Raw genomic sequence first — 15,842 nt, 5'->3', positions numbered from 1 at the left:
AATCACAAAACAGTCTACAAAACAAAGCACTGGTGATATCCAACATATCACAATCTGTTAGTCCCCCCCGCCTCTAAAATACAGGGGATAATAGCAGTGAAAAATCAATACTGACATTTTTGCAAAAATTCCCAAAATAATGTAAGTAAAACCCTATTTAATTTAGGATTTAGGATTTAATTGCTTGCAAACTTGGGAACAATAAATACACATTAGGTGTTCTTACTTGGACTGGGCAGAAAAATTAGCTGCAGCAAAAATGGCAGCTTCAACTTCAACGTTGTCATGTGAGTCAAGGCTTTGGCGAATACTGTGATGAGCATTCTTCCTCTCAGGGATTATTGAAGCCATGCTGCCTAACATCCTGGAGAATAAAACAGAAGAATGTAGTATAAAACCTTTATAACACTGGCAATATTGGGAAAAAGGTCCTTTCTTGAAAAACAGACATACCTTAGTGTAATCGCTCGAGCAACTGGATCATTGCTGTGAATAACTGAGAAAATTCTTTTCACAAATTCATCTACGTTCAGAATTTTTTCCAAGTGCTTCTCACTCTGCTGGGTCACTTTCAGAACACAGAGCCTCAGGAAGTTATTACTGTTTTTAAAAAGATATTTAATGTGTTTAATTGACAATAACTGTACTGTTCCTTCCCTTATCAACTCCAAGTCAGATAGCAAACAGAATGAAGGGTGTGTGCATCAAATAAAACAGTTTCAGAATTAAATACCATATTTAAAAATAGTCAAAATTACAAATGCTCAAATGCGAAAAAACTGCATAATAAAGAAAGGGCTTTCTTCAGTTGCAAACACCTGCTTCCTCGTCCCATTCAAAAAAACAACACAGAAGTCCATGAGACATAGAACAGGACCTCCATTGATAATTTTAGTAAGTATGCAAGACTCAAAAGGAAGAAGCTAATCTTCCAGGAATCCTGATTCCAAAGGGCCTGGGAGAAGATCACCAGTAGTCGAATAGAAAACAGTGCAGTTACTAGGGCACTAAAATTAAGAAACAAAAAATATGTACTTACCCAACTCTGAAAACGTCAGCTAGCTTTAAAAATGCTGAATTAATTAAAATTGGGAATGGATATTTCTGAAAAAGTCTTGGAAAACGGACCACAGCCTCACATTGTTCTCCCAACTTGCCAGATCGAAGACCTATGACAAATAATGGGAGCACAGCACTATGCTACATTCTACAGAATCAACAAAAGGACCAAAGGAACCATAGAATGATACATAGCATACAAAACTATTTGCCCGAGGGACAACATATATGACCTGAGCACGCAATAAATTTATAAAGCAATATACTCAATTCATTTATTTTAAAAATTCCACACCATGCAGTTCATTCACTGAAGAATCCTGCACAGGACACAATTATCAGCCCCATCCCCACTGGAGAAGCCCCACTGGGGAAAATACTGCACCACAAAGACCCTTCTGCTACTCCTAGAGAGGCCTGGAAAGAGATTCAGTGTTTCTCCAACTGTTGCCCAACTGGATTGCTGCCATTAGCAGAAAGGATACAGATAACAGAGTTGCCTCTGAAGGGGTAATATCAAAAGGGGTTGCTCCTTTGGATGCTGCTAAGGCTGGGGGCATACCATTGTGATCAGTTTGTTCTAGTTGATGTGCATGTGTACTGTTGCTTGTTTGCTGTGTTACTGTTTATCCTGCTAATTTATTATTATTTATATAGCTATGAATTTTAGTCCAGCACAAGGGCATCCGCAGGGGGAGTCAAAATCTGCAGGTCAAAATCTACATATATGTGATATCACTGCACATCAAAAGGGGTGGAGCAATCACAATGCTGTGCCTGTCATCTTGCAGATTTTGATTCCCCCTTCCCCTGCTGATGTTGCTGCTCCATTGTATCCTGGGAATGGGAAAGAGAGAGAGAATTAAAATGAGGTGCTCCTAATGAAGTGATTTCCGATAGGGGTAGTACAACAATGGATAAGCACTGACCAGATATGGAAAAGTGGGGTTAGATGTTTGAAAACTATCCTGTTTATTGTTTATCCTTGGTGTGATGAAGGGGAAAGTCATTTCTTTATATATTTTTCTTTTCTTTACTATATTCTTATTTTTTATTTCTTTGCTATTTTTCTTTTTTAGTTTCTGCACTTTCTATTTTTTATTTTCATTGTTATTTTTCTTAGTTTGTATTAGTTTTTTATCTTTTTAATTGTAATGTTTAATAAAATTGTTATAAAAAAAGGATCCTGTTTATGTTCTATTTCATTTTAAAGACTGAAGCTTAAGACTTTTAAGAGTGAAGTTATGACTATAGAGAAGTAGTTCATAAACAGAAGAAGAGTATGTATCCATAATTCACTTATATAAATTTGGAGTAGCTCTGTCTCTCCCACACTGAACAGTGATCTTTTCTGCTACTCTCCATGCTCAAAGAATCTACAACTCTTTGTATAATGATAAATTCAAGTTTCTGGTCTTAGCCGGTCTGTAGCTCAAAAGGTCAAAAATATACTGATCTTCGTTATCTATATAACTAAAGTAGAGCTGGCAAGGAATGGTGTGGTAAATTAACTACTGCATCCAAATTTATTTATTTATTTATTTAAAACATTTGCAACACCCGGCCCCCCAGTCATGGCGGCCACCTGCTCAAATAGGAACTGTGAGCCTAGTAGTCAAATGTTGCCTGTTTATGCTCCCTAGTGCAAAAGATGGGGTGGAGAATGTAAGTACCTTCTGAGGTAAAAATATAAATACAGTCTTTGGGATAAGACGGCACCTGCTTAGTTTTAGCTATCAGTGGAACCGATTATGCATTTCAACGAATGTGTTCAAATACAGGCCAGATAACCGTCCAAGAAGTTTTAATCTAAATTCCGTAACTGAACAGGGGGGTTGGAGTTATTGGCTAAACAGCCCCTTGCTGCTTCATGGTTTTAAGAATTCAAACACTCAGGAAGACAGATGTGACCGAACGTCGCTTGGGTATTGCCTTGGAATAATGGGAATTGCTGTGATGGCGAGCGCTACGTTGAGAAAGTTGACAAAGAAGCGTGTGGCACCTTAAAATACACAATAAATCTGCTAATTTTAAGAAATCACAAGCCTTCCTCTGGCTCCAACCTAAAGCAACTCCATCCTTCAGCGAATCCACCCAACGCGCGGACACCGCCCACAGCAAAGCGAGGAGGTGGGACTTCCTTTCTTTTTTCCCCCTAACTGGAGTTAGTACATTATACGCGCATGCGTACATCGTGCCAGCGATTTTTTTTTTCTCTTTTGACTTACCTTTATCCAGTTCCATGAGTGCGGAGTTGGCATCCAATTCCTGCTCTCCATAGCCGGCATCGGCGAGGAAGGATTTGGAAACGGAGGCCATTCCCCGTTATACAAGAACTCTCTGACAGGAATTGGAGAATAACGCTTTATTACTTTTTATTTTGTTTTACACAAACACGAAAGCTCTTATCCTGCCTCTTTCCCGTTTCAAACGGTAATTAACTGCGCTTGTGCAGATGCCCCACGCTTAGGCGCCTGCGCGCTTGCGTTCCCACCGCAGCTTCTGGTACGCATGCGAACTACGCTTGCTGAAGGTCGGCTCTCGAACGACCAGGAGGTTGTTACGCATGCGCAATTCGAAAAAAATATGCACTTAGTTTGGTTTTATAATGGGAATCTGGAGGCATATGGGCGTGGCATCATCTTGCTGTGGGATAGGAGAAGCCAATGGAAAAGAGGGGGTGTGGCCCCTTGCGCCAGGCTAGCCAATAGCTGTAGTGAAGAAACTTTGGCGCGGACTTCGGGCTGGCGGGAGTTCTCGTGGAGAAGCTGTTCTTTCCCCCACGGGCTCAGCGCGCGGCGGCAACAGGGTTCTCAGCCGCCAGAGTTGTCGTGATGCTTTGTCGTTCTTTCGTCCGTCGCTGCCAGGCCGGGCCTCAGGGTGAGTGTTGGGTGGCCCCTCGTTCCTGGAAAGAGCCATTTTGGTGTAGCGGTTAAGGTGCTGGCCTAGAAAGCAAGAGACTGTGAGTTCCCGGCCTCCCTTAGGCATGAATGTTGGCTGGGTAACTTTGGGCCAGTCACTCTCTCTCAGCCCAACCCATCTCACAGGGTTGTTGTGGAGAAAATAGGAGGCAGGAGGTATATTCGCCGCCTTGAGTTATAGGTATAAGAAAGGCGGGATAAAAATATAATAATAGCAACAACAACCCTCATTGCTCTTCCACTGGCCTTTAAGTGGAGCTTTCTTTTAACTCTTACGCTTCCTCGAGGGAGTGAGGCTAGCGTATGTGGCTCTTTTTTGTCCTTTTTTTTCCCTTGCGGATATGCTGTCATAAACAAATAATCCCTGATCCGGGATCACTCGGCTAAATGGCTCAGCAGTTTAATGCTCACGCCCACCCCCTGCCCCACTGAAATGCAAGATAAATAGCAGGCCGAAATCTGTGTTGAAGCTTTCCTCTGCCACTTTCTTCTTTATGTTGATGTCTCAACCCAGATATATTGTACACCTTGTAAGGCATTCCAAAAATACTGTACAGTGTTTTAGAGATGGAGGAGCGTGGTGGCTGGATGGGGGGTGGATCAGAGGAATGTGCTGTTCAACAAAGTCATATTTGACTGAATAGTGGGTGAGCTAACTTGGCCCACTGGTGGTTTTCAAACACCTTAGACTACATTTACCATCATTTCCAGATGACATGAACAGTGGAGACTGAGAGTGATGGGAGCTACATAGCCAATATAATTAGAAGGCACCAGATGGTTTAGGAGACATATTCAGGGGGATATAATATCAAGTAGCGTTTAATGCTGATACATGAAGAAATGTTATAAACTTGTTTGCAGAATTCTGCTTCTTAGCTTTTCAAACATTTATCCCTTAAAAAATAAATTTGCCCTTTGGAACACCCTTTCCCCTGATATCCAGCTGACAACAACCCCCCCCCATAACCTTTTTCCTTCCAAAAAGCTGTAAAGACCTGGCTTTTCCCACAAGTCTTAGCGTAATGTGAGGCTGGAGTCCAGGGAAGCTGCACAGTTTGTTTGTACATGTGGATATGTGTGGTGTTGGGAGGGGCACTAGGAAGGTTCTTTGTTGGTTTTTATGCTTTTTACTGTTTTTATTGTTTTATTACTGTCTGTCAGCCGACTAGGGTTATGTTACATAAGATAGGCAGCTATACAAATCTTTTAAATAAAAATAAATAAATAAATTTTGTTGTGTCATAAACTTCTTTTTTTGATAGGTTTGGCACCAAGATTTTCCTTATACCATCTTTTAGGGCGCTATCAGTGTACTAAGGAAGATGACCATCATTCCTATGGAGAAATGGGAATTCCAGTTCCTCCTTTTGGCTGTAGCTTTTCAACAGGTAAAGGGATGTCTCATCTGTAAGATCTGTCATTATTTTGATTTAAAGGTAAACTTTTCTGATATGGTGACTTCTAGTTTTATTTTACTTCAGTTCCTGTAATGCAAAGCCATCACGGCCAATGGAAAAGTGGAAATTTTCTGAGTTGTAGTCCAAACAAACTGGCACATGCTAGGCTATGAAAGACTTCCTATACATAAGGATGAAACAAAACACACTGGTCAACTTTTGCTAACATTCAGATCATTTGGGCCTAATTTAGATGAAGGCTAGTCACTTTGTTGCATTAGGGAATTTAGGATGAGTAGTAAATTATATAGAGTTGATTACCTTTTGAGTGGAAAACATCCCTACAGTTTTCTTTGCAGCAGTACTGAAGTAGTTCATCATTACATTTCTCTGGGATGCTCTTTGATTTCTCAACTAGCCTGCAGACATCTATATATGTAAGTATTTCCATGACAAAATGGAGAAGATATACATCATCCACCATCCTCTCAAGTGACCTCCCAGACATGCAAACTGTACTTATGGATGTTAGTCTGAGTCTGGGAAAAGATTTGGATAAGGGGTTTTCACAGACTGAAAACCTGTCTCATGGTCTCATGGGGGGAAGGGGAGTTGAAGTGGACTAACAGGCTGGTAGGAAGTTGGTGAAGGAGAGAAAGAAGAAAAATGGCCAGCTAGCAAAGCCACCCAGTGTTGTTGAGAGTCAGGCACATACAAGTTTAATAAATTGTTATTTATTAATGGGAATTAGACAGTCATGAACTGCTGAAGAAATGTAAGTTCCAAAGTGGTTTAAGTTCACTGTGAGGAATTGGCACAAAAATCATTATGCAAGGAGGAGGATGTAGCATGGGATCTGTCTACTCTGCACAGATATTCAGAGGGAAAAGAGAATTTAAAGGGACAATAGGTTTTGCTAGCTGTGAGAGCTGACTAGTTAAGTTTTAGCTGGAGCCCTTGATTAACTCTTTGGGAAATTTAGTAGCAACTATATTGTATGATAGACACACTGTCATTTCAGCAGAGGCAGAAAGATAAAGCAATTAAGGCATAAAGAAACTGACTGCTCCATCCTCTTTTGAAGGCAGGTATCACAAGGATGCAGAGAGGGAGAACTTGTTTATGTTCATTAACTGAATTCCGTTTGCTTAGTTATCTGTCAATCTTTCAAAGTAGCTGATGTTTGTCTACTCTTGTTATGATAAGAATAAAGGAAAAAGTTAATATAGTTTACAAGAAGGCCCTTGTATGCTGTGTTTTGTTTGATTAATCCTGAGAATATATGACACAGTTTTCTGAAGCAGATAAATTGTAGAGTATTATCAAAAAGTATAAAAAGGTTTTAAAATACAAATATTACTGCATTATTTTTCAGCACCAGCTGTGCAGCATGTACTTGGTGTTGCCAACGAAGAAGGATTTGTTAGGCTGTATGATACTCACACACAATCAAGCAACAAGAAAGTTGTTAAAGGTAAAAAGTCTTGTATTTGAACTATGTAAATTGGATTATTTGATAAAAGCAGTAATCTGGAGGGTTTTTTTTTTTTTTACTATGTTTATACTATGTTTACAGTGTTGTGCTACTCTTGTTTTATATATTTGATGAAGATAATAGTCTTCATTTTTCATATGCGGATGTTTTATTACAAAGCAGTTGGTTTTATTTGGATCTAATATATTCTACTTTCACTTCAGAATGGCAGGCTCATTTAAATGCTGTATTTGATCTTGCATGGATGCCCTACGAACACAAAATTGTGAGTAAATCAACATTGTTTCATTAGATATGGATGCCATCCAACCTTGGGATAATGCTATCCCATCCCTCTTTAGCTATTTCTGTTACTTGTAATACATTTTCATGCTTTCTTTGGCTCTTAATACTCTAGCAAGATCATTAGTAGGCCTAGTAATATACTACAGCTCAGAAGATAAATGATATGACTAGAATCTAGGGTGTGCATGAAATACAAAAAAGGTTTTGTTTTCAGCTCAGGACAAACATTTTGTTGAAATATCTAGGTTCTCTGTGCTCCAGTGGAACAAAACATGAAATGCCTTGTGTTTTCTGAATTTAACACAGAAAAGTGTGATAGGGGACCAGTGGGAACTTGAAAGTAGCCACAGGCTTGCTTACTTTTCATGGAGGTTCACAAAAGCAGGTAGAGGGGTATTCCATGCTGAAAAAAAAGCCAGGAAATAATTAAAAAAAAATTGACAGTGTTTGAAATTTTAATACACAATAAAACAACAAATAAAGCACGCTTTTCTTAGTCTGCTTATATAGACAGAGAAGTGTAGCCAAGAACAACACAGAATGATTCGTTTCAACAAGTGTGTATATGTGTGTATACACACACATACATACATATGAGTTGTTTTATTTTTACTTTATTCCATTTTTAAAAAGAAATACAGAAAAACAATATACAAAAAGAAAAACAGTGATATCCAACAAATTAATTAGTTATTAAATTGTTATACCAAAACAAACATAAATAAAACTTAAACGTAGGAAAAAAGCACTAAAGGCATAGTAAATTAATATAAATCACCTAAATATATTACATATTCATTTAATCACGCAATAGCAATATATCAAATTATGCATAACAATTTTTCTATTCTTTTGGAGTTGAAATTTACTCAGGCTAAAATTGACTACAGACCTCCCTTTAGGAATTTTTTTTCAGCCTTAGGTTGCAGTCCATTGCACAAAACATTTTGTAGCAAAATAAGACCATAATTTTCCCTCTTTCAATGTACTCTTCTTTCCAAAGTATTCATTTCAATATCTTGATTTGTTTCCTTCTGGGGAGAATATTATTGTCTGATTGCAAAATTTAAAAAAAGCAGAAGACACATGTTGTTTTGTACAAGATGAGGGTTAAGTGGAAGTGGCTTCTAATTTTTGCTCCTTTTTGTGGGAGGGCTGGGAACAGCTTGGGTGCTGTCTTTGTTCAGCCCCCTGACAACTGATTGCCAAGCTCAAGTGCACATCTTCAGTCTTGGTGGTATGGTTAATTGCAGGTGCTTCCAAGCAGTGACTTTAGAAAGAAGTGAGTTAAGTGGGGATGCAGCTAGTGCTGTTCTGGCTGACAAAAGGAGTGGGTGGGTAGTATTCTCAGAGACACTTCTTGAGGTGCCCTCTACCTCTCCTTTCCCTGAATGCCTTAGGCATTGCTGCCAAGCTCTCCATTCACCACTGCCTCTCCTTTCACCTCTTTTGTTGTGCTTGGATTGATACCGCTTCTATGACTGCTTCAAGCTTGGGCTATATTGTTTGGATGGAGTATGGATGGAGGGGTTGGAGACTCATAGACAGAGCCCATCACCTGTCTGTTGTACCTGTTGATCTAATCTGTAGAAAGCGTCTGACAGATATGGAGGGGGAAGGAGAACTGGGTGATAAGTGCTGAGCTGCCTTGGGTTCTGCCCTTCTTTGCAGGCTGGCAGGGTTTTGTCTGACTAATGTGCCACTCTCTTGGGCTCCCACATGTCCAAGCTCTTTTAAACTTAAATATTTAAGGTAAGTGTACTTCTAACTCCTCTCCACTGAATACAAATGAACTCTTGCTAATCAGGATGGGGCTCTGTGTGTGTTTCCCTTCCTTACAAGTGGAACAATAGCTGGAAGGAAAGTGGTTTTGAAGGAGAAAAGCTGTGGGAAGTAGAGAGGAAAGGGGGAACCAGCATTTAATGGAGTGCTATGAGTGGCTAGCAATAGGACTAGCAATATCAGAGTTCATCCACAAAGAGATGTTGGAAATGAACATTCAATCTCTGAATGCCACCCTGCCACAAGATCAGGACAGTTTGGTTTTCCTGCCAGGAGGTGACACTGGGTGAGATGAGAAGGGATGGCTGGGAACCTCTCAGTTGCTGCCCTGAAAGTATCATGTTACATTCTCTGAGGGCAGCAACACTCCTAGCCTCCTTGCAGAGGTGTAGGAATCTCAGGGATGGGAAGACAGCACATTAATGTAGCTCTTGGATGAACTTAAAAGCTTTGCTCACATATCATGCTAAACCAAGGCTTGCTTTAGTCAAAGGTTATTGAATAAGCTGCAGTTGGCTGTATTCATATAAACGTTTAAGCCATAGACAGTGCTTTAGCAATAATAATGACTGTGTTGATACAATGTGTTAAAGCTAAAAAAAAATCACATTGTGGTTTGGTACTATACTATATATGAATTTAACCTAGATTTACATTATTTCTAATGCAAAAGGTAGAACTAAAACCAGCGGTCCATTTGGTGTAACAGTGAATTTGACTTCCTTGAGAGTTTATCAGCTTTCCTTCAGTTTAGCGAGAGAAGCAGTGGCTATAAACGAGCCTTTCTCAAACTTTTGACCCTGGAGGAACCCTTGAAATATTTTTCAGGCCTCAGGGAACCCCTGCACATTCAGGCTCAAATATCAGCAGAAGTTACAAATTTATTATATTTGTTTCGTGTGTAGGCCTGTATATGTGCATTAACAGTTTAACTAAAAGAATCAAACTTAGTTCTTTAATGTGAAGCCTGTGCTTGTTTTTTGCTGCACAAATACTCAATTCTGGGCCAAACTTGAGATAAGCACACACAGATTTCATCTTCAACTGAAATAAGATGATTTCTGTCTTTACTTTTGATGCTTGCTAAATAAAAAAAAAGCTTGCTCACACATGTAAAGTTGAAAACTGTAGCAAAATGTTCAGTGCCTTTCTATGAATGGCAGGATACTCTTCTATCACAGAAATCCAGAACTTGTCCATGGGCAGATCAGTGAATCTCATCTTGAGTGTACAATCAGACTCCAGCTCACAAAGTTCTTCCTCTTCCTTCAAAATGATGTTCTCAAGCTGAGCAGAAGATGCTGGGAAGGATCCTTCACCTAGTCATATATTTGTGTTGAAAGGGAGGGAAAGTACTGATCAATTTTGTTCTGCAGTACTTCCAGGTAGTTTTCAATTAGATTTGAGACTTTTTTGGTATCCTTCCTCACTCTCAAGTCCAAGCAGCAGTGGAAACATTTCAATATTTCCTTTTGCAACATGATTTTTCCAAACATTCAGTTTTCTTTTAAATCCAAGAATCTTGTCAGTTGAAGTCAAAACATTTTCTCCAGTGCCTTGCAGAGACTTGTTCAGCTGGTTCATGTGATGAAAGATGTCCACTATGTATGCTAGTTTCTGCAACCATTCTCCACCTTCACCCAGCAAAATGTGGAATACTATTTTCTTGAAAATATTCTTGCAATTCTGCCTTCATCTCAAACATCCTGTTGAGAACTCTTCCTCTGCTGAGCCACCATATTTCTGTGTGTAACAGGAGAATTATGTGCTGTTTGTCCAGTTTTTCACACATTCTTAAGTGAACTGGTCTTTGTTCAATAAAATTAACCATTTTTGTAGCATCATCCGGAACTTTTTTCATTTCATCTCCAAGAGTTTTTGACACCAACACCTCTCTGTGAAAAAAAGCAGTGTGTTGTGACAACATTAGGATTTTCTTTTCTTACAAGAGAAACAAAACCTCTCATGGAGCCAACCATTGATGGAGCACCATTGGTACAGATGCCAACACAGTTCCTCCAAGACAGACTTTTTGTTTACAGATATAAAGACAAAACATGAAATATATTTTTGCCTTTGCATGTTTCATTTAGTTCTTTGCAGCAGAAAAGGTTTTCTTGAATTTCACCACCATTTACAAATCTTACAAATGCCATAACATGACATTTATTGGTGAAATCTTGGATAGAAGATATTATCAACTTGGATAGAAAAGCTGCTTCAGTTTATGTGATAGAAGACTTGAGTGAGGAGGTCCAAGGTCATTGGGAGTCAGAGAGGAATCTCAAACATCTCCTCAGCCTGTAGCCTGAGCATGTGAAAAGTAAGAGGATAAGACTGGCATCACCCTAAGGAATGCAGAGTGTTTAGTTGCGGTTGTTGGGGGTTAAAGTTAGTCTGGCAAGATTCTGTCTAGTAGGTGTAAGCTAATAAAGTAACTGAACTGTTCCTGAATTGTCCTGCTAAGTTTCTTGGGCTGAACCTGACATCAATCTTGCCAGACTAACTCTAATTTGCAAAGCCTAAGAAACTCTGTAGTTGGCACCAGGTTTTCAGCGCTTCCCACGCAACTACGTCACGGACCTTGCTGGGGTCCATTTCTACCCCCCAACTAGAACTCCTATAGCCCAAATAGTCAATTTGTTCTTAGTGGAATTCACATTTCGACAGCTTTGCATACAACTGCTCCTCTAGCAACCTCTGCAATACCTTCCTCACTAATTGTACATGCTCATCCCATGTTTCAGTGTAAATCAAGATGTCATCCAAATATATCAGCACCCCCTTGTACAAATATTCATGTAACACCTCATTGATCAACTGCATAAAGACCCGGGTGCCCTCGATAATCTGAACGGCATCAACGCGGTACTGGAAACAATCTATGGGGCAACGAAATGCTGTTTTCCATTCATCCCCCTCTTTGATCCGTACTCTAAAATAACTGTCCCGCAAGTCCAGTTTTGTAAATATTTTGCCCTTTGCTAAATGAGCTAATAAGTCTTTCATCAGGGGAAGCAGATACTTGTTCTTTTTGCAAATGGCATTTAGTCCTCTATAATCAGTACACAGTCTTAACGATCTGTCTTTCTTTTCCTTGAACAGTACCAGGGCCGCTAGGAGGGATTTAGCAGGTTCTATCTCTGGCGCAGGTTTTTATCAATGAATTCCCAGAGCGCCGCCGTTTCCTTTTGAGTCATGGAATACATCTTCGAGGTGGGGTATTTCGCCCCTGGCTTTGGTTCAATTGCGCAGTTTGTCGGGTGGTGTGACAGCAGTTGGTCTGACTCGGCTTCGCTAAATGCTTTTGCCAAATCTTTATATTGCTCCGGGATCTGGGTGCTCTCTTCCCAGTTCCTGGAGTTGGGTGCTAATGGCTGCCAGTCCCGGTTCTACTGAGCTTAAGGTGTCAAACCGTTTTACGTCGCACACCCCGTCTGGGAAGGTTAGAGTCCTGGCACACCAGTCTACAGTGGGATTCCACAGTTCCAGCCAAGACATCCCCAGGATCAAGGAGTAACTCGTCAAAGGGGCCACTAGGCATTTTAAAGTCTCCCGGTGTGAGCCGACTCTTAATTCAAAAGCTTCCATATAATAGCACACACCTCCTCCTCCCGCTGTTGACCCATCAGTAGAAACTTTCAATTTCTTGTGCTGCATCTGGTCCTAGCATTTTTCCCACTATTATTTCACATGCTGACATGATTACTTTCTCACCCAAAGTGTAACTTTTCCTTTGTGGTGCAAACTTTGCAAGTTCTGCTACTAAATAACTTGTTTCTTGGGCTTTTTTATTGACTGTCATTTTATTAACAAAAGCTTTACTCTGTTCTGTGATTCCAATAGCCGTGTAAAATAATCAGAACGTTTACTTGTCAGCTGTGATTTGTAGTTAAGTGTCTTTTTAATTTTGCTGGAGCCATTACTGCATTTGTAAGTTGCTTGCCACAGAGGAAGCATAACAGAATAGGACAACTTGAATCACCAGTTCATGTAAAACCCATTGATAAATAGCTTTCATTGTAAAAATAGACTTTTTTTTGAGTCCGTTGATATACCACTGCAGGGAAATGCCTGAGAAGATTTAAATTCTTCATTATCATTATCATCATTAAACTTATTGGTATTGTCCGTTCTAGAATCCTCCTCTTCTCTCTCACACCTCCTTTTCAAAAATCACCACATTGGACTCTCAGACATAATTGAATAAACATGTATGAAATTTATTTTAAAAAGGGGGATAAAATGACTACAGGAAAACCACAGAGAAAAGATGCGGGAGGGAGAGACTGATGTCACAGACTAAGTTGGACAAGTCCATTAATTTCTTGAAAAATGCGCTTCTCCCTCCCCTTCCTTCAATATATTCCTCCCTTCCTGCAATATAGTGTTCACCTGTTATCAACAGTTTCCCCCATCTCCATCAAAAATTAAGACTGGATTTAACCAAATAAACACAACCCTACAGCGCACTACCAGAGAGCTCAGAAAGAGTTGTAACTAGATTTTTGTTTGGTCTCTGCTCATTACTGTGAAAGCACATTGCCCAAATCTGAAGTAATTTTTTAAATAAATCATGATCTCCCATGGAACCCCTAGTGACCTCTCACGGAACCCTAGGGTTCCACGGAACCCTGGTTGAGAAACACTTCTATAAACTATATATCTGCAACGTTGTAGTTGTAACTTACATTCCAGATCCTGCTTCAAAAAAGTTATTGAACCATATAATCTTCCTTCCAATTCTGATTCTTTAATATATTTGTTTCTGCCATATCAGTTGTTGGGACGCATTATTTATATTTTCAATCTTATATGTCTGTAACCATGTATGTATCTGATGCCTTCCAAAGCAGGAATCCTATGCACTTTAACTAGGGACTAAGTTTTACTGAACTTACTGGAGTTTATTTTTGAGCAAATAACGTAAGATTGAATTAGCACTTTGTTTCATGTATCTTTTGAACAATGCTTTGTCTCATAAACTTATGTTAAAGGTACCATAATTTTTTGTTTCCAGTGGTAAACTGTTGCATTTATTTTCTCTAAGGTTACTGCTTCAGGGGATCAAACAGCGAAAGTGTGGGATATAAAGACTGGTGAACTACTGGGAGTGTGCAAAGGACATCAGTGCAGTCTCAAGTCAGTTGCTTTTTCTAAATTTGAAAGAGGTAAACTTTAATATTCTGTTCTTTAATGAAAGTTTTAGGGGAAATTAGAAACAATGGAGCATAGGAATTTGGGACTTCCTATGTGCAAAATACATACCATCACAGTGTCATGGTTCTGCCAATGTTGATAGATCATACATTGTGAAAAAGCTGTGCTGCTGTCATTGGGGACCTTTTAATGTTTTTAGATGAACTAGCAAGAATAATTGAAGTAGAAATTCCAGTCTAACACTCCATCTTCATGTTTACAAAAACAATAATTTCTCAAGGTAAATTTTTGAAAAGCTCAAGGTACAACTGAAAAATCTCTTCTAAACTGCAGAGGAACGTGTTTAGGCTACTTTGAAATCTGGAACAGAATGTCTGCATTTATAAATGTAAAATATGCTTAGCACTTGAAATGGTGAGTGTTACAAAAAGGAGACAAAGAATTAGAACATGGTTTCTCAAACTTTCTTCAGTTGTGGAAAACTAAAGAAATATTAAGAAAATGAGGCAACCACCCACTTAAACAAATAACCCCTCCATGCTTTTGTCTTTAAGAGCGTGGGAATTAACATTTTTGGTGAGTAAGATAATTTCTTTCCATTCCTTCTCCTTTTAAAGATTTTCTAAATTAAATTTTGTACCAAAATGTTAATCCAACAATAAATATTAATATTTATTAAATTATTTTATGTACCCCAGGCCCTAGTAACTTTCATTTTTAATACAAGCATGTCAGTCAAGAATGTTCTTCATGAGAAATCTGTGGATCTGCAGCCCAATGAAATCCTTTTTTATATATAATTTTATTGCTTTTTAATTATTAAAAAAACAAAAATAATAATACACTATCAAGAAGAAGGAAAAAACATTAAAAAGTGCTATTGCAGAAAAATGACAAAAATACAACAAAGGAAATAAAAACTTGGCATAGTATATCATTATAACAGTAAATAGTTACAAATCTGTATATCTTTATCTAACGCAAATATTGTTCAGACGCATATATATTTCCAATACATTTGGAAAAATGACTCATTTTTTTTAACCTACTGTATTTTGTATAAAAGTCCCATATTTCATTATACTTGTCCATACAAAGTCTATGTCTGTAGGCAATCCACTCTTAAGTGGCAAGTGCAATCTGGTCTTCAATCCATCAAATAAATGAGGCCCTATATTTATCTTTCCAGTGCTGCAGTATCAGTCTTTGGGCCATAGTAAGGGCATGGAGAATCCATTTATGTTGTCCAGATGTCAAATTCCATGTACTAGTATATAGTTCAAAAGAATATTATCTTCTGAAAATGTTAACTTTTCTCACACAGTCATATTTATATAGTCTGCTACTTTCTCCCTAAACTTAGTAAGTATAGGACGTTGTGAAAACACATGCTTTAAAAAGGCGTTGTCCTTATTACATTTCCAACCAAATGCTGTTTTTGACAATTCTTTTCTATACAAATGTAGTGGAGTCCAATAAATTTTAAATATTATCTTTTGTTTTATAAGTTGTAGTTTAAGGTCCATTGACACTCTTGCTATAGAAGTTAAAATACTCTTACCATTGTCTAGGCAATATAGAAACCTCTAATTCTTTATTTCACTCATCCTTTAATATCTGCATATCAAAATGATTTATTGATAACAAATACCTATAAAAGCTAATCGTTTTTTTAGTTATAAAGGATTTAACAGATTGTTCTAGTATCTTGGGTGTCTTGGAAGCTGAAAATATTGCTGA

At 38.6% G+C, this 15,842-nt stretch overlaps 2 protein-coding genes across 2 annotated transcripts in view; one reads left to right on the top strand and one right to left on the bottom strand.

The window, feature by feature from the left end:
- The window catches only part of INTS7 (integrator complex subunit 7), a 44,167-nt gene extending 40,622 nt beyond the window's left edge, over nucleotides 1–3,545 (bottom strand). The window contains exons 1-4 of the mRNA XM_007426866.4: nucleotides 3,288–3,545; nucleotides 1,040–1,169; nucleotides 454–600; nucleotides 227–364 (exon numbers count right to left, since the gene is read on the bottom strand). Of these exons, the coding sequence (XP_007426928.1) occupies nucleotides 227–364; nucleotides 454–600; nucleotides 1,040–1,169; nucleotides 3,288–3,378 (506 nt within the window). The 5' untranslated portion in view covers nucleotides 3,379–3,545. The remainder of the gene's footprint in view (nucleotides 1–226; nucleotides 365–453; nucleotides 601–1,039; nucleotides 1,170–3,287) is intronic.
- A 154-nt stretch (nucleotides 3,546–3,699) lies between these two features.
- Nucleotides 3,700–15,842, top strand: part of DTL (denticleless E3 ubiquitin protein ligase adapter) — a 45,968-nt gene continuing 33,825 nt past the window's right edge. Inside the window, exons 1-5 of the mRNA XM_007426871.3 lie at nucleotides 3,700–3,939; nucleotides 5,246–5,371; nucleotides 6,756–6,854; nucleotides 7,079–7,140; nucleotides 13,993–14,113. Of these exons, the coding sequence (XP_007426933.1) occupies nucleotides 3,894–3,939; nucleotides 5,246–5,371; nucleotides 6,756–6,854; nucleotides 7,079–7,140; nucleotides 13,993–14,113 (454 nt within the window). The 5' untranslated portion in view covers nucleotides 3,700–3,893. The remainder of the gene's footprint in view (nucleotides 3,940–5,245; nucleotides 5,372–6,755; nucleotides 6,855–7,078; nucleotides 7,141–13,992; nucleotides 14,114–15,842) is intronic.

Source organism: Python bivittatus, unplaced genomic scaffold (genome assembly GCF_059951505.1).
Source record: "Python bivittatus isolate LINGU-HERP-01145 unplaced genomic scaffold, Pbiv_v1 ctg000020_np1212, whole genome shotgun sequence".
Classification (NCBI taxonomy): Eukaryota; Metazoa; Chordata; class Lepidosauria; order Squamata; family Pythonidae; genus Python; species Python bivittatus.
Note: the sequence above shows the minus strand (reverse complement) of the source record. Positions and strands in the feature narration are given on the sequence as shown.